The sequence below is a fragment of the Oncorhynchus masou genome, chromosome 10 (genome assembly GCF_036934945.1).
Source record: "Oncorhynchus masou masou isolate Uvic2021 chromosome 10, UVic_Omas_1.1, whole genome shotgun sequence".
Classification (NCBI taxonomy): domain Eukaryota; kingdom Metazoa; phylum Chordata; class Actinopteri; order Salmoniformes; family Salmonidae; genus Oncorhynchus; species Oncorhynchus masou.
In genome coordinates, this window is record NC_088221.1 from 13,223,104 (window position 1) to 13,241,429 (window position 18,326).

The 18,326-nt window shown below is 42.9% G+C and overlaps 1 protein-coding gene across 5 annotated transcripts in view; it reads right to left on the reverse strand.

Annotated features, from left to right (window-relative positions):
- Positions 1-16,768, reverse strand: part of LOC135547165 (activin receptor type-1-like) — a 35,100-nt gene extending 18,332 nt beyond the window's left edge. Inside the window, exons 1-4 of one of the 5 annotated variants that reach the window (XM_064975893.1) lie at positions 16,484-16,768; positions 10,339-10,431; positions 1,755-1,825; positions 254-508 (exon numbers count right to left, since the gene is read on the reverse strand). In XM_064975893.1, coding sequence (XP_064831965.1) covers positions 254-508; positions 1,755-1,818 — 319 coding nt within the window. In that variant the 5' untranslated portion in view covers positions 1,819-1,825; positions 10,339-10,431; positions 16,484-16,768. Of the gene's footprint in view, positions 1-253; positions 509-1,754; positions 1,826-10,338; positions 10,432-11,450; positions 11,526-16,465 lie in introns of those variants that run through there. The other 4 variants (XM_064975890.1, XM_064975891.1, XM_064975889.1 and 1 more) reach the window with 4 other exon arrangements.
- Positions 16,769-18,326: the final 1,558 nt, after the last annotated feature.

Sequence of the window (18,326 nt, forward strand, 5' to 3'; positions counted from 1 at the left end):
AAATATAACGACTCTTTAGGTAGTTTTGTTTATGGAAGCATTTCACTAATGTACCCAAATGGCCTACACGCAAATGAAAAACTAAATGTAAATGTGTTATTAACTAAATCATTGTGCAAAGGGGTGATGTGCTGCCTAGGTAGGTAGATATATGCTGTGGTAATGTGACTCAGCATGCTGATATTGCTTAGCCTACATTGAGGGAGGGATAAAAGCATGGGTATGATGATTTCAATGAAAACAATGCGGTCACCTCTCTCTGGGTCTGCCACTGTGACATTCATGTTACAAAGGTCGCCATGGCAGCACTCCACAGTCAAGTTATGGGACGGGGGACTTCCGCAGCTTATGGACCCTTCGCCACGCCCCACAATGCACCCCTTCCGTCGGAAGAACGTGGCGTTCTGGATGGAGACGGCCGAGAAGCACTGCTGGCCAATACAACGGTCTCCGCTGTCGCATGATGGCCCGTCGCAAACACACTCATAGTCGCTCACGCTGCCCTTATCTGCACAGTCATTAGACCAGACAGACATTTTTAGTATTTTCCATTTCAAACTCAAACAAAATCACAACACATACTGATGGACAGAACTGAAAAGAAACCCATTTAAACACCAAAGGCATAAAATACGCAGACATTCGGCATTGTTAAAACTTCTTCGGGATCGGTGTCCCTTCAACGGGACGATTGAGCTAACGTAGGCTAATGTGATTAGCATGAGGTTGTCAGGAACAAGAACATTTCCCAGGACATAGAAATATCTGATATTGGCAGAAATGTTTAATTCTTGTTAATCTAACTACACTGTCAAATGTACAGTAGCTGTTACAATGAAAGAATACCATGCTATTGTTTGAGGAGAGTGCACAAGTTTGAACATGAAAAGTTATTAATAAACAAATTTGGCACATTTGGGCAGTCTTGATACAACATTTTGAACAGAAATGCAATGGTTCATTGGATTAGTCTAAAACTTTGCACATGTACTGCTGCCATCTAGTGGCCAAAATGCAAATTGCACCTGGGCTGGTATAATACATTATGGTCTTTCAATTGCATTTCAAAGATGGTATTTTTTTTTTTTTTTACAAAAGAACATTTTCTTTCTTTCTATTATCTTTTACCAGAACTATTGTGTGATATTCTACCACATTACTTTCACATTTCCACAAACTTCAAAGTGTTTCCTTTCAAATCGTAACAAGAATATGCATGTCCTTGCAACAGGCAGTTAGATTTGGGTATGTCATTTTAGGCGAAAATTGGAAAAAAGGGTACGGATCCTAAGAGGATTTATTAATATGTGAATATTATGGTCATATTGTGGTCATGTTAGTGCAGGAGAATTGCTATGTGCTATAACCTCCCTCATTCTAATAATGAGTGTGTCATCATTTAGCTACTACACTACAGTAGGCAATGCAGAATAATAAGTATCCACAGCCAGCCAACCCGTGACAGTGAGAAATCCTCAGTTCTCCCAGAGCCCAGTCTGCGAGCCTGTCACTGCAGTTGTTAAAAAAAATGCTGCGAGACAGCGGAGGGGGGGGGGGGAGGGGGAGAGAGACAAAGCACGCCCTTGACAGAAAAATGTAAACTCACTACGCAGATTTGAAGCCGTGTACTTGGCGGAATGTATGGGGAATGGTACCGAATGAGTGTAATCTCTGAAGCAGCTACCCAATGTACCAAAAACTCTATATTCGTGAGAATAAACATTTGTTTTTAAGGAAAGGTGTGAAATTCTTACCTTCCACACTGGAAGAGGGTAAAACCAGAAGTATGAAGACCAGAATAAACATGTCATCTAACATCGTAGACCTGGAAGAGACAGAAGTTGTGATTAGACGACCAGATGACACTGGAATGATGTGTTCACTAAACATGGACATTCAAAATAGCTTACAATTTAGAAAGACAAGATACATACATTTATTTGTGTCACATCATTTGACAAATCAGCATCTATGTAAATGCCTTTGCTATGTCCACTAAAATGATTTCACGCCACTTGCTGTGACAGGATAAAAGGATGGAAAAAGATGGGGGGGGGGGCTGGGTTTGATCTCAGAGCACCATCATAATGGCATTTTTACTCAAAGAGAAAGACCTTTCCTTGTTTTCAATAAAGAGTCAACACCAACTTTAAAATGCTCAAGTAAAGTGGGTCTCATGCCTTCCTGTTGTCCTGGCAACAAGGTGTTGAGTGGCAAGCAATGGGGAGACTGGTGCGCTCCTATTGGCTGAGCTGTAGAGAGAGCGAGAGAGACAGCCTTCTTGACAGCAAGGGGAGCAGACAGACGCGGCAGGAGAACGAGGAGGACCGGAGAAGGGCACAGCAGGGAGCACCAACGTGGGAGCCCAAATAGAAAGATATCAAATGAGGAGGCTGGGTCTTTAAAACCTTCTATATGTGTCTTTAGGCACATCGACATACATGTACATTGACGTCTGCTCGATTTTGGGCTGTGATCCGTCTGATTCAAGCAGAGCCCACCGCACTCTACAGCAGCACAGCCGCACTCCATTAAAACAGGATGCATGTTTTACAAATCTATTCCTGTACCAATTCCACACCGATAAGATTTGATGCGGGAGGATATCTCCCTCCAATCCCGCCACCTTTTCCCCATGCAGCGTGTTTACGACATACTAAGCCCGTGCTGATCGCTATCTTGGCAGTGTGTGTCCGCCCACTGATAAATATCCCAGTGGTGTATTCCCAGAGCCTTTGTGCCCGCTCCCAGACATAAATGTTAGCATTACCCCAACACCGCCTGTATGGCCAGGCTCACACAGACCACATGCTGCTCCTTTAATCAGAGCACAAAACAGAGGCAGCCACTGAGAGATAATCAGGGGCTCTGTGCAGAGTGGGGACAGGGAGGGGTTAGGAGGACCGAGGGGGGCACCCATGTATGGCCAGGGGGCAACGAGAGGGCAGGGGGACAGGGGGGGGGGGCCCTGAGGAGGAATGGAGGGTGGCAGATGGATAGGGGGGGGGGGGGGGGTCGCACAATTAACGAGGACAGGGCACAGACTGGCAAGGGAGGACAATGTGGGGCTAGGTCAGTTCAGGTGGACAGCATAGTTTGGTTAGGGTCTGGTTAAGGTCGCTAAATTACGGTAACGTTTCCGAAATTCACAGGTTTTCCCAAAAAAAAAATCCTTGTTGGAGGATTCTGATGTCATGCATATTCCCTCCTGATTGCGAGAATTTTGGAGAAAGTTAATAGAATTCTGCAACCCTAGTTGGAGGTGAGAACACACACAGTGCAACAACATATAGGGATGCATAGTATGACACAGATCTCAACACCCTGATACAGAATGCTGTCCTCCAGGCACCTAATATCATCCCTGACAAATCAATATATCACCTCAATTATCTGCCCAGTGAACCTTAGCCACTTCATCTGCTCAATCACTAGCCTTCAAAAAAAACAAAACAAAATGTTTAAAAATCACTGACAGTCTGCAGTCTGCATTCATACAAAGACGAGAATGCGACCACATTCTTTTTGTTTGAAGATAACCTAACTTTTGCAGCATATCAAAAAGACAAAAACCCGATCGCCATCTTACGAGGACAGCAAGCAGCAATGCCTGTGTTGAATAACAAACCAGGTCGTGCAAGGCAGAGGCAGACTGATCTGATGCAGTATTTGTGTTGAGGGATTAACATGTGCTCTTCCTGATATTGGAGACCTCAGAGTAGGTCCTCAGAGAGAGAGAGAGAGAGAGAGAGAGAAACAAGGCCAGCAGCATCTGCAGAACAAGTTGCGCAAAGCATAGAGAGGTAGGTTTTCCCCCAGAGTTGTGTGCCTGTGTTGGGCTGTGATTATGCTCCCTGTCTCCGCATATTGAATTCTCTGGCAGTCCCCTAGCTGCAGTGAGTTCACAGAGCTGACATCCTGACAGGGGGTTTGCCGCTTTACCCCTTCAACAACCCCCCCAGTCTCAGGGAGGGAGGTCAGGCAGTTCTCGTTGGTTGCCATTTTCTGTGCATCTTGGGCTAGTATCTAGTATCACTGTAATTCAGTCAGCCAAGGGAAGGATGAAAACAGAAGAGGGAGATCAAATACCGATCGACCACTAAAGTACATAAGCAGAGAGGATTGGAAGGCGTGGTGTGGAAAGGCTTTGCTGTTGTCCAAGGACCAAGTGGGACCAAACAAAAAATGTGGCCAAGTTGTGGTTGAGGCAGTTTGAAAAAGAATCAGGTTTCATGCAGTCCTTCTCCTCTCTCTAAAACGATCCTGAAACGATTAAAAGTCCCTGCTCTTTCAAAAGCTCACATTTGCATAAAAATTAACATTTCAGTGTTGACTGTTGAGCCACTTGCACACCCCAGATATTTGGATGGATTCTTCCTCTTTCACCCAACAGTCATGATTCAATCACGCGTGGTTGCGATATGCTTAGATCGTGCTCAGGTAACGATTGGTGCGATGCAGTGTAGAATCTTATATTTTGTCTGATGTGACATGTGTGGTTCTCCCAGACACAGCGTGTGTGTGACGCTGCATGGGCCTGGGAGCCCTAGCAGGAGCTGCTGAGTCATCGTGCTGCCGAGCTGGGAGACAGGAGGTAGAATCTGTGTCTGAGCTGGTGCTGGAATAGTTACCATGGCACAAATAGGCACAGCACCAGGGGAGCCGCAGGGAGAGAGAACTGGGCATAGCCGACCAAGTCTGGCCTGCTCCGGAGCCCATGCCTCTATATAACATGTCCCCATCCCATTCATCACCAGAGAGACGGAGATGGCCCGCTCCGAGGTGAGCGTGGGTGTGACACAGACAGCGCCGAGGGCGAATTAGCCCTCGGTCTGTCTGTGCTCACCTGGCATTCACACAGCAGACTAGCACAGCATATCAGATCAAAGGGGCAGCCTCTGCTTGCAGCCAAACAGCCAAGTGAATCAGGATGAACAAAGTCGAGCTGACATAGGATCGCAGTGTTTATTTGGTTGTTTACAAGACCCGTCTAGAAACTCTCAAAGAGAGAGAACCAAAAATAGTCTTGGTTAGACAGGTGCAGCTACGGCAAATATAAATACTATAGGTTCTTTGGGGGAAAGGCGTCTCATAACTGCACAACAGACTGCAGCCCACGACTGGTTGTGACATGCAGAACGCCATACAAAACGATTGCCCATTCAAATTGAAAACAGTGTGAATTCAACACACACCGGATGTTTTTAGATGTGTTGAGTATTAGTGTACTAGGAGCAGGGAAGAAAATGTCCTTGCTTCCAGTTGAGCAGCAGAGAAATGCTCCTGCTAACTTGGAAGTGTAGTGCTTAAAACCAAGAACGACTTCTGTCGCACCCAGGCCCTGCTGTTCAACTCATCCAATGGCTAATCAACATTCTTTCAGCATTCAGCTATGCAATTTTTTAAAATAACAATTTTAATAATGAATTTATGCCACATTTTGTACATTTAAGGACATTGCACTTCGAGAACGTGTCATCCTACAACAAAAACACAAACAAAAGAAAAAAAATGTACAGATTAGCTTTTACAGAGCAAGTCAAAAATAATTCCGGGACTGAAAACAACTCAGCCATGATAGTTAATTACAGCGTGCTAGACAGCTAACAACTGGGGGTTGCCATAATCACACTAAATCTGAAAAACTCATTAACCTATGGAAGGTCTGCTCCACCCTTGCCAGGGGCCTCATCAAATGGGAGATTAAAAGAGATAAAGTGAAAAGCCCACAGGCAGCCCTCCGTGGCCCTACCCCATTCAATTCATTCTGGTCCTGCCGGAGCTATCGTCCTTTCTCTCTCTAGGACTTCATCTCAGCAGCCGACTCTCTCACAATGGAAGGAATGTAATCGAATGCAAAATGGCCCTTTTCTTGTAAAATCACAATACTGACACTCCTGTCCTGGTAAGAGGCGAGCGAGCGCAGCAGGTTTGGTTCCAGGATACGGTGCAACAAAGGGTCATTTCTGACTGACACACACACACACACACACACACACACACGGGCCCATGTCTGATTTTAAATGATCTAGTACAAGAGATGCATTTCCTTTCAGCAGTACTATTTCCCCCTATCATTTTGGCTTGGACAGCGCCCAGAGAGACCCTCCTGAAACCATTTGGTCTCAGATGACCTACTCATCACGAAGTAAAATTAGGCGGCAGGTAGCCTAGTGGTTAGAGCGTTGGACTTGTTGCAAGATCGAATACCCGAGCTGACAAGGTACAAATCTGTCGTTCTTCCCCTGAATAAGGAAGTTAACCCACGGTTCCTAGGCTGTCATTGAAAATAAGAGTTTGTTCTTAACTGCCTAGTTAAATAAAAAGTTTTTTTTTTTTTAAACAAGTTTGATTTCCTATCGGACAACTCATGATACCCTGGGATGGTGTTGGCAGGGACTACTGATGTGGTCAGACAACCTTGTTCACTTTGAAATTACATTGGGAGTGAGGAGATGGGGAAACAGATTGCTACAGCAAAGCAAGTGTTTTGATTCCATCGAATGCAGCAGAGGATCTTCAGCCTCAACCGCTAACACGTTGCACAGGTGAGACGCGAGAGCAAGAAAGACAACAATTAACGACTGCACCACCACAAGAGCTCTAAAATGTTTTAAAACCCCAACCAACGAGAACTCCGGAACAATTAAATAAAAGTGCTCTGTGCTACAGAGATGAATCAAGGGTAATTATTCAAGAACAAAGTTTATAGCGTCGAGAAGACATTCAAGACAAGTCAGCATATTGCACCGGGCAGCAGTCACCATGGCACTGCGGAGTTCATTGTAGGACCACCATCACAACACTCGCCACGGCCAATTCAAACACTGTCTTTATGACCTTTAGCAATGTTTGCAGAAATTGGAATGCACAAACATTCTCCCTCCGATTGACCCTCTGACAAAGATCAGTGTGCTGGAGCGTCAGGGCCCTCCAATAGCACCCTGATTTGTACCACCTCTTCTCCACCGTCAGACCTGATTGGTCACATTGGGCTCGTGGACAAAGAATCAAGTGGGCTAGGAGAGGAGAAACCGCTTATTAAAAAAAAAACTCAAAAATTACAGTATGGAAGCAACGAGAAGAATCGTAGGCGACGTCACCAAGCAGAGGGAATTTCAATAAGTTTCTATTGACTTTATGTCCTGTGGCAAAACTGAGCTTCGCCGTTGAGAGCGGGTTTAACAAGACCACTCCCCCAAGCCACACACACACACACACCACCCCATGCCCTCCATGTCTACCTGTCAGCGTGAGTCTTCCCACGCTGGCTGAGTACCACACAGCACTACTGCAGCTGGACCATCACAGTCGCACCCTCCTGTCAATGGAAGCTTTATGACCTGGTATTACTGATAGTCAATTGCTCCTTCAATTCCAGAGGATAGGCGACGAGACAGTATAATTGGATCTCCTCTCGCAGTGATCTTGAAGCACACCAAAGTGGCACTGTTCAATAGCATTATCCAGGGCTCTAAGCTGACCCTTTTTTTGGGTTCTTCCTACAAGGGTCATGTGCGTGCCTAAGTTGAAAAAAAAAGTAGGTGCACACAAAAATGAAGGAGAACAAAGAAAAATATTTTTGCAAATACAACTAGAATCCTTCATTTTTTTTCTAGGCACGCTAGCGCTCCTTAAATTGAAATTCCAGGTCACACAGCAAAATATTTAGGCACATATGCAAGTCAAATGGTGGCACTGTAGATGCCTGTTGTCGTGGTTATGAGGTTTTAATAATTTGGGAACATAATGTCATTACAGGTGAGAGTGACAGATTTGGGGTCTATTTACTTTCTAAAATATTTAGTGTTTGGCCTTCATCAGACATTTAACCTAGCTTCCTCACAAGGCCATGGAGAGACAACTAACAGCAGCACACAACAGACAAGGAGGTCCAGGTTGAACTGCAGCACAGCACATCAAACACACGTTTGATATTAGCGAGTGTGACTAACGCTCGTCTTGAGACGTAAATCCGGGAAACATATTTGTTTGCAAGAGGAGAGGCTAGGGTTCTCAAACTCGTGTACTATGATACTTTGGAGTATTTACACACCATGCCAAAAAATGGCTGCCTCAGTTTTATCTTCTACCACCGGCTCGTTACATACTGTAGGTATTAGGACAGATCCCACAAAATCGTACGTATAGGCCTTACTCTAACACTGCTCATTTTAAACTTTCCAAAACACAGGCTTAACTTTTAAAACATATCATATCCCTTTACAATCAAACATATCAAGGGATCGATCAAACAGAGGTCACTGCTCAATCACACTCCGGCCACGCTGCGAGTGAGCGTCGCATAACAAATGTACACATACACGTTAATCATTTCACCCCCGTCGCTCGCACGCTTGAACGAGTGTCTGCGTAGCCCAGAACTAAAATAGAACTTGGTTCTATTTCAGATGCTCCACGCGCTGCAAACCCCCTCCTTAATGGATATCAGGTAGTTACAAACCCACGTGGATGCTTGAAAAACAAACAAGGAGAGGTTAAAGACAACTAAAAACTAAATAGGTTTCCCTTTTTAAAATGGTGGATTAAATCGTCAGAGTAGAGAAAGACAATTTTGATTGACTCGGGAGGGTGTCCAATCAAAAAGGCATATTTAAAATATGTTAGTTATGTAGATAATCTAAGAAAAACAATGGTCCAAACTTCATGTCTCTATCATAATCCGTTCAAAAATTATTGGAGTTTTTAACCATTTTAGGATGGCCAAAATTAGGCTGAATAAATCAATGGAAGCTAGGGGGGGTCCAAAAATTGCACAGCGCCGTGTCAGTCAGGCTGAACAATGAGAACATTTTCAGGGTCTGCTGAGCACAAAACTTGAACGTTGTGAAAATTCTGTACAACTTCCAGCGCACGTTTACTGTGAACACTGAGGCCATATCCTCTGTTATAACAGTGGCTAAGTAGGCTACTGTGGCTATTTTATCATAATGTAGACCTATCACAGTGGCTTACCATCAAAAACAAAATGGAGAAAACGCATCCCATAACATTTTAACGTGGAAATAGCTGTTCTATCATTCAGCCTATAGGGTCAGCCAATGTGTGGTGTTCAATGTAGGCCTACATCCCATGAGACTTTTGAAGAGAAAAAACATGCAGAGCTTGACATTATGCTCTTTATCCACTTGTCCTTCAGACAAGGAGGTGACTGAAGATGGTGTTGTTTGATGCAAGAATACACTTTACAAAATAAAATGCATTATTATTCCCATACCATTATTACAGAGAATCAAACAAATGATGCTGCCCTCTGCCTATTGGCTACTTAGCTTCTAAAAGCCTGTCTCAAAATACAACACTGCCACTTTAAGACATAAAAAGCTCTTTACTGGACTCTCTTTTCAAAGACGTCTAGAAATGTACACATTTTGTGCCATTGTAGGAAGCAATCCCTCCCTTATTACTGACTACAAATGATCTATAGCTGGGCTCATAACAACTCACTAACTAGCAAAGGATATATAACAATTTACACAGATGGCTACATGTAGCTCTTACTTTGATCTGACAACAAGCTCATCTACTCACGACCACAGCTGTAAACACAGTCGGATCGAAGTCAATGGCACAGATCCATATATGGCAATGGTCAATTTGCATATAGGCCTATTGCAGCACTGATTGGTTATGAGATTCTAGTTTTCATGTTAACACTATCAACGGTTCCCTTCGCTGTGGCAATTGTGATCACGTCAACGCTATATTAGCCACTTTCAATGCAGCATACCGAAACAAAAGGAACTATAAATGTCAACAAAGCACTGAGCATACCACTAGCTTTGTATTTTCAAAGCCTTTTACATTTAACTCAGCTCGTGTCTTGCTAATTCAGCTTTTTGCGACCCACAGACACTACTTTGAAGATGACCCCCACAAGTCTCCAAAGGTTGCACCGTTCTGTCAACAGAGCTCGGTGATCATTATCGGATGTATTAGATTACAAAAATGTGTCTTTTTGGATATAACTGTTAATGAAATGTTAGAGAAATACCCCACTGAACTATTTAGAACACGAATAATCTATATTTGTCTTTGTAAAATGTTTAACGTAAGGAACTGACATTTCATCAACCAATGCGCATTCTCACCCCCTCGGGGTAGAGTGGGAAGACACCCAAGACTCCAGGTCAAACTTCTACAAAGAACCAGCTAAAAAGAGGACAATATGCATGTCAAGTAAAATAACAACCCAATGTTCATCTTCCAGGACAAACTAACTTGCAACAGCTAGCGATCTTTAAATGTCCAAGAATGTTTCATGCGATTCGACAAATTAATATACTGTATGTTCAGAGTTGGATTCGATATTTTCACCTGCGTGTCCTGATAGCATCGGTCGCGGATGGATAAGAATCAACATGTGCTCGATGGCGTGGATGGTGTAGTCAGCATGTTAGGGAATTGAACCTGCAATTACAATCCTTTTAAAAAAAGGCACAGTATGCAAAAATCTCTCCGCCATTTTCTGGTTGTAAAATTCTAATAGTTCACCTAATTTCAGTTTATGACAAAACAAGCATCTAAACCACTGAAATATATTTTCCATAACCAAGGTTATTGTATTTTCAGCTGGTGTACAAAACACAAAAATAAAAACAGAAGTACGGGAAGCATAGAAATAGTGCACATAGAACAGATCTACCGCTTCTTAGACTTGCTTTCAATGAGAATGACAGATCAATGTAAATTTGGTTGGATCACCCAAAAAAAAAAACATATTGCAGCTTTAATTCTATTAGTATTCTATATCCACTCCAAAGCCCAGGAATGGAGAGCAAGTAAAGGCAGAGAAACCAAACAGAGCCATAACTTTCCCCCCCTAACAGCTGAGCAATAAGAGCACTGAAGCGAGTGAAGCTCTCATAAAATGTGTATTGCAGACTGTCTCCAGTGCAGTCTCGGGGTAATGGGAGAGCGAGGAGCCAGGAACACTGCGGATCTGTGTCTGCTCTAGGCTGCGCAGACGGCAGACTCCCGTCTCCATTTGCTTTTCACCCACATTTGCAGAGGATAGAAACAGAAATCAATAACCCACTGGAGAGCCACCAAAGGAGAGGCACCCGGCGGCAGGAGCAGACACACACAGCACACACACAGAAGTAGGACCAAAGTCTGGCTGGGGCACAGACATTCTCTGTCTGACTTCCTGTCTCGCACTGAGCCGAGGCTGCAGAGCCCGCCAGGCCCCAGACGACTAGGTTACACTCATCCTAATATGTTTCGGCTGCACAAGGCTTATGATTATTAAAGCCTCAAGGATTTCAACTAAAAATAACATGCAGACAGAGGCCACGTCCTAAAAAGCAGTGGACACAGGGGTGAAACAGGCCAAGCGACCAATATGCTGTGTTCCTCCGCAACCCCACTGCCTCCACAACTGTCAGGTCTACTGCTAATCCAAATAGAAAATTAAAAGCACAACTTACTCGCATGTCAGCGCCGGGCACACATGGTCAGTAGCGCCAGCCTCGCAGCTGATGGGTCCTTAAAGAGATTGCTGCTCCGTTGCTGGAGTCTCTGCCAAGTCCTGCCCCCCTGCTCCCACTCTCTCTCCCTTTTTCCGTCCCTCCCTCCCTCCCTCCCACACACGCACATTCATACACGCAGGTCCCTCCCTCCCACACACACACACATACATACACACAGGGATGCAACCAACCACACACACCTCTTCTCTTACCCTCCCAGGCTGATTTGAGACAGATCTACCTACACCACTGCGCCTGAGCCAGCCCCAGACTCCTGCTCAGACTTGAAGCTCTGTGTCTCTGTGGACGGCGCAGTCTGTTGTTAATGACAGTGTGTGTAACCTTATCCTCCCGCAGGCCAGTCATGGCTCTCTCTCTCTCTCACACACACACACACACACACAGAGCAAGGCAAGCTCGTCTCTCTGCTTTGCTCTCATAATGCTCCAGCCTATACTGCCTGCTGTTTCTGACAGCCAAATGACTGTGTACAGAGAAATGATTGCTGTCGGAGGACTGTTTCCCTCTTCTCTTTCACCTCTGTTTTCTGAACTGTTCAGGGCCTCTGTGGGCAAATTATGCACTTTACGGTGCTCTGAAAGAGCAGCTGCAGAATGGATCTGGAGAGGAAAGGCCAGCACATCTGCTCCGATAGAAAGTGGATATCATGTAATGTAGAAGTAATGATTATGGGAGAGAATTAGAAATCAGTTTAAAACAGCATGTATTGTCAGAAACTAGTTGTGTTGAACCCACTAACCTAACATAAACACATGGTGTTGAAATGGCCTTGATCAGAAAATAGAACGCTACTGGTTGCACTTAGGCATAACAACCCAGTAGGTAAACCGTGGATGACTCAAACAGCATCTAGAAATTACACTGTGAATCTCCTATCATCTAGTAACCTCGGTCCTGGGTTGATGAAACCAAAATGTGCACCCAAAACCAAAACGTGCACCCAAAGGGGGCACCAGGACCAAGTTTGGGAAACCCCGATCTAGTAGATAAAAGTCCACAATTAAAATTTTAAAAAGTTAGAAACATCATTATGGCGCTGACAAACATGTTAATATCCAGAATCACATTGGCACAATATCATTACAACAATACGTTTTGTTCCACCATCAAAGGAGCTTTAGTAAACCTGTTCCACTGCTTTAAACGGAGTCGTTAACTGTGACAACATTAAATGAACATCTTCATGAAAAAAAATAGGAGTCCTACATTTCTGAGCAGCCTTCCAGAGATTTTCCCAACATTCACCAGTGTCATTGGGCCAAAGCACAATGATTACATTGTCAGGAAGGACACTGGAGAAAGAGCGCTAATCAGGGCGTTATGGGTGAGCAGGCAAGATCAAGTCAGACCCTTCACCTCAGTTGACTAGAGCAGGAGCCCTGAGCGCCCCTTGGGTCTGACCCCGTGTCTCCGTCCAGACTGACGTCCCGCTATCTGACCGCTTATCAGCAGACTCCAGGACACGAGTCACTGAGCTCACCAGGCGCCCACAAAGGCAACATGACCCCAGTGAAGAGGCAAGGAATCAGCTAAACTAGCGAGACACTCTCCAGATCACTAACCACTCACTCACTCACTCAGTCAGTCATACAGCTCCATTAGTAGGTACAAACGTCCAGCACAGCTCTACTATTCTGAACAACTTTCATCAAAGCAAATTCTATCAATTATACTGCACAAAAACATACAAGGCAACATGCAAAAATGTCAGATTTTGCTGCGTTACGGTTCATATAAGGAAATCAGTCAATTGAAATAAGTTCACAAGTCCCTAATCTATGGATTTCACATGATGGGCAGGGTCGCAGCCATGGGTGGGCATAGGCCCACACACTTGGGAGCCAGGCCCAGCCAATCCGAATGAGTTTTTCCTCACAAAAGGGCTTTATTACGTGCAGAAATAATCCTCAGCACCCCGCTCCCGCTCCCCCCCAAACAATCCCGCAGGATGAAGAAGCTGGATGTGGAGGACCTGGGCTAGCGTGGTTACACGTGGTCTGTGGTTCTGAGGGTGGTTGGACATACTGCCAAATTCTCTAAAACGACATGGCTTATGGAACACTGGATTCTCTGGCAACAACACTGGTGGACATTCCTGCAGCCATGACAATTGCACACTCCCTCAAAACTTGAGACATGTTTCGAGTGGCAATTTTATCATCCCCAGCACAAGGTGCACCTGTGTAATGATTATGCTGTTTAATCAGCTTCTTGATATGCCACATCTGTCAGGTGGATGGATTATCTTGACAAAGGCTTAAACGCTGACTAACAGTGAAACAAATTTGTGCACAAAATTAGAGCGAAATAAGCTTTTTGTGCATATGGAAGATTTCTGGGATCTTTTATTTCAGCTCATGAAACATAGGACTAATGCTTTACATGTTGTGTTTATATTTTTGTTCAGTGTATATGCACAATTTCTACCACTGTTTTATAGACCGGTCAGAGCTACAGATTCCCTTCAATATTGATACCAACAAAATAAATTACAAAGTGATCAACATTCCTTCGTGTATTACAGACTCTCTAGTAGTCGATTTCATAAGCAAATTCACACATCGTTCACATCTGTGACAATGTCAACAGTAGGGCCCGTCAACTATCAGCTTCAAAAAGATACTACTTTCAAGGATCACGGCAAGCTGCGAGGCATGCCTGCCTCGACACATCCCGATGATCTCACACAGTCGCCACCGTAACTTAGTCACCTTAGACAGCTGAGCATTTACACATAATCATCATCATGAACGCTTGACTAATTTGAGAATGGAGGCTAACCTTGGATTCTTTATGACACACTGGAGAGACACTGATGCCAATGGGATGTAAAGGAGACGATTTGTTTCATCAACGAGAATCCATTAAAGCGACTAAGGGACAACTGATTGATTCACAGCCAATAACTGACAATGTGAGCGTATAACCACTGAGAGGTTTATTGAAAAGAGCAGGACCTCTAAATGGTGATACCAATGACTTGTATGTGTTATGTAGAAGGGACATACATATCAATATGACGCACCAGAGGTGTTAATATTATGTAATGTAGCCCAAGTGACGCCAAAAGTCCTGAGACATGCTCTTCTTTGGTCCTCTTTTAAATTAAAGCACACAAAGAAGTGAACCGTGAACTATCAGGGAGCAATCAATGTGTTTTGAATGGGATCGTCTTTCAGTTGGGACGTTAAACAGGTGACCTGACTCTCTGTAGTCACTAAAGATCCCAAGGTACTTATTTTAAGAGTAGGGTTGTTAACCCCAGTGTCCTGGCTAAATTCCCTATCTGGCCTTCATACCATCATGTCCACCTAATCATCCCCAGCTTCCAATTGGCTCATTCATCCCCCCGTAACTATTCCCCGGGTCTTTGATGTAAATGAGAAGGTGGGTGTTCTCAGTCAATATACCTGGTAAAATCTGGGATAAATACAAATTTTCCCCAATGTCGGGAAGTATGTATAGTGTCTTCCCCCTCTCCGGCTACAGGACCATTGTGATGCTTATTGCCCAGCATGGGATTAATGGAGGCACACAATCAAGGAGTGGTGCTCCCAACAAAGTCTACATGACAAAGGCACACTAACAACATGAAAACTGGATGTAATTTTGCACCTACAAATGACTAACCCCTGAGCATAAAAAGTCATAGCCGGGGCGGCAGGGTAGCCTAGTGGTTAGAGCGTTGGACTAGTAACCAGAAGGTTGCGAGTTCAAACCCCCGAGCTGACAAGGTACAAATCTGTCGTTCTGCCCCTGAACAGGCAGTTAACCCACTGTTCCCAGGCCGTCATTGAAAATAAGAATGTGTTCTTAACTGACTTGCCTGGTTAAATAAAGGTAAAATAAAAAAAAGAAGAAGTTAAAGGGGCAATCAGCAATTGCTACATCCATTTTTGGTCTAATAAATTAATGACATGCACCCATTGATTCTTGAAGAATAAAACTCATCTCATGAGCTTAGTTCAATTGTCCTAAACCTTAAGTACCCAAAATAGAAATGTGTTTTACTCCCATGTTTGTAAACAAACACTATATAGCCCCAAAACATGGTTACAACTCTAATGTTGGTATCATGGATGGTCAGTTCTTGCATCCATAGCTGTCTATAAATTTGAGATTGGTTACATTACTCCAACCCCAGCCTTTTACCAAAATAGGGGTGGAGAATACACTTTAATACTGTTTCTGCTGCTGATTGCCTGCATTAAACAAATCCAAATGTAGCCTACTATCTAGATCTCGCCACTGCAATATTTAATTGGGTTAAAAGCTGCAATATGCAACTTTTTGGGCGACCAAACCAAATTCACATAGGTATGCGAGTTATAGATCTGTCATTCTCATTGAAAGCAAGTCTAACAAGAGGTAGATATGTTCTATGCTTCCCGTTCTTAAGTTTCGTATTTGCTCTTTTACTTTCGGTTTTGTACACCAGCTTCAAACAGCTGAAAATACTATATTTGTAGTTATGGAAAATATATTTCTAGACTATACTTGCTTGTTTTGTGACAAAGTGAAATTATGCTTAGCATTATATTTTTTTGTAACCAGAAATTAACGAAGCGATTTCTGCATGATTAATATGGGGAGTTTGGGTTACTAGGTTATTGTGGCATTCCCATCTATTGGAAAAACACAACAAAAATGTTATCCTCCAGAACATAATTCGTTTCTCTCCAGATTGAAAAAACAAGGTGGCCTAAAGGATAGTTTATAGGCCTAGTATTTCAAAGAGATAAATTTAAATTTTCTGGTTAACCTAGAGTTTGTGAGAGAGACTTGAAAGTGCCATCCACTGACTTTCCCATCGGGAAAACTAAGGCTGTAGCTAGTCTACAGGTTACGTTTGTACTATTTAGGATCCGCGCAAATCCAAAGAATAGGCTACGCCTAAGACTCTCTACAGGTATCTCCATATTCCAAATAAAATATAAAAACAAATAACTTACCTTACATGTAAAACTTACTAAGTGCGTTGAGGACGCGCAGACGTAACCTTATGTGCTAAAAGCACAAGTCAGGCTAGTCTGCCATCTCCCGAAAATTCACCGAAAATAGCCTATTTGTTTAGATTCCTTCAAAAGCAAGATTCCAGTTTCAGCCGACATTGCCCTTCGACTTTGATGCAATGTTACAATTTAACGAACGTTCATAATCCAACGTAATACAAAGTTGCGGTCAGTAACTTGGCCAGCGTTCCAAAAACTTCGGTGTTCCTCACTCGATATTCTTATGGAGTGGAGCTACGCTACGACAATTCCTAGGAGGAAGTAGCCTTGCAACTCACTGTAATTGGAGGACCATTACAACATCATTTCCTCTGCGCATATTCCCAGACCAGCCACCAAGTTTGGCGGTCACCTATGATATTTGAATTTGAAATGTATTTATTTTTAGTAATCTCATTAGCTGTATTGCAAAACATGCATGTAAGGAAAACATTATAGCCTATGTTCAACAAATTCTCATCCATGACACTTACATTCAATAAAAAAAATCCATGAATAGGATACTTTAGACAATACAAGGAGCCATTATATATAAAACATTACACCTATCAAATCGTTTAAGATCAGAGAAGGGAGGAGATAAATATGTATTTTCATCTGCTGCATTGCAATCGCCTCATACGAACCATCCTGATCTCGCGAGTTTAGCGAAACAGAATGTGAGCTGACAAGATCAGGATGGCTCGTTGGAAGCTAAAATTTCAAGCCCATTCATTGAAGATTTGCCTAACATTTGAAGACTAGGAGTAATATAGGTCTAATTAGAAAGTTTTCAAATAATAAAGAATATCAAATATATGTGTGTGTATGGTGGGAGCGGTAGGAAGCCTAGTGGTTAGAGCGTTGAAACTAGCAACTGAAAGATTCAAAGATCAAATCCCCAAGGTGAAAATCTGTCATTCTGCCCAGTTAACTTCACTGTTCCTAGACCTTCATTGAAAATAAGAAATTGTTCTTAACTGACTTGCCAAGTTGAATATATATATTTACATACCAGTCAAAAGGTTGGACACGTACTCATTCTGGCGTTTTTCTTTATTTTCAACTATGAAATAACACATATCGAATCATGTAGTAACCAAAAAAGTGTTAAGCAAATCAAAATATATTTTATGTTTGAGATTATTCAAAGTAGCCACCCTTTGCCTTAATGACAGTTTTGCACACTCTTGACATTTTCTTAGCCAGCTTCACGAGGTAGTCACCTGGAATGCATTTCAGTTAACAAGGGTGCCTTGATAAAAGTTAATTTGTTGAATTTCATTCCTTCTTAATGTGTTTGAGGCGATTAGTTGTGTTGTGACAAGATAGGGATGGTATACAGAAGACGGCCCTATTTGGTAAAAGACCAAATCCATATTATGGCAACAACGGCTTAAATAAGCAAAGAGAGAAATCAAATCAAATCAAATCACATTTTATTTGTCACATACACATGGTTAGCAGATGTTAATGAGAGTGTAGCGAAATGCTTGTGCTTCTAGTTCCGACAATACAGTAATAACCAACAAGTAATCTAACTAACAATTCCAAAACTAATTTCTTATACACAGTGTAAGGGAATAATATAGAATATGTACATAAAGATATATGAATGAGTGATGGTACAGAGCAGTATAGGCAAGATACAGTAGATGGTATCGAGTACAGTATACACATGTGAGATGAGTATGTAAACAAAGTGGCATAGTTAAAGTGGCTAGTGATACATGTATTACATAAGGATGCAGTAGATGATATAGAGTACAGTATATACGTATACATTTGAGATGAATAATGTAGGGTATGTAAACATTATATT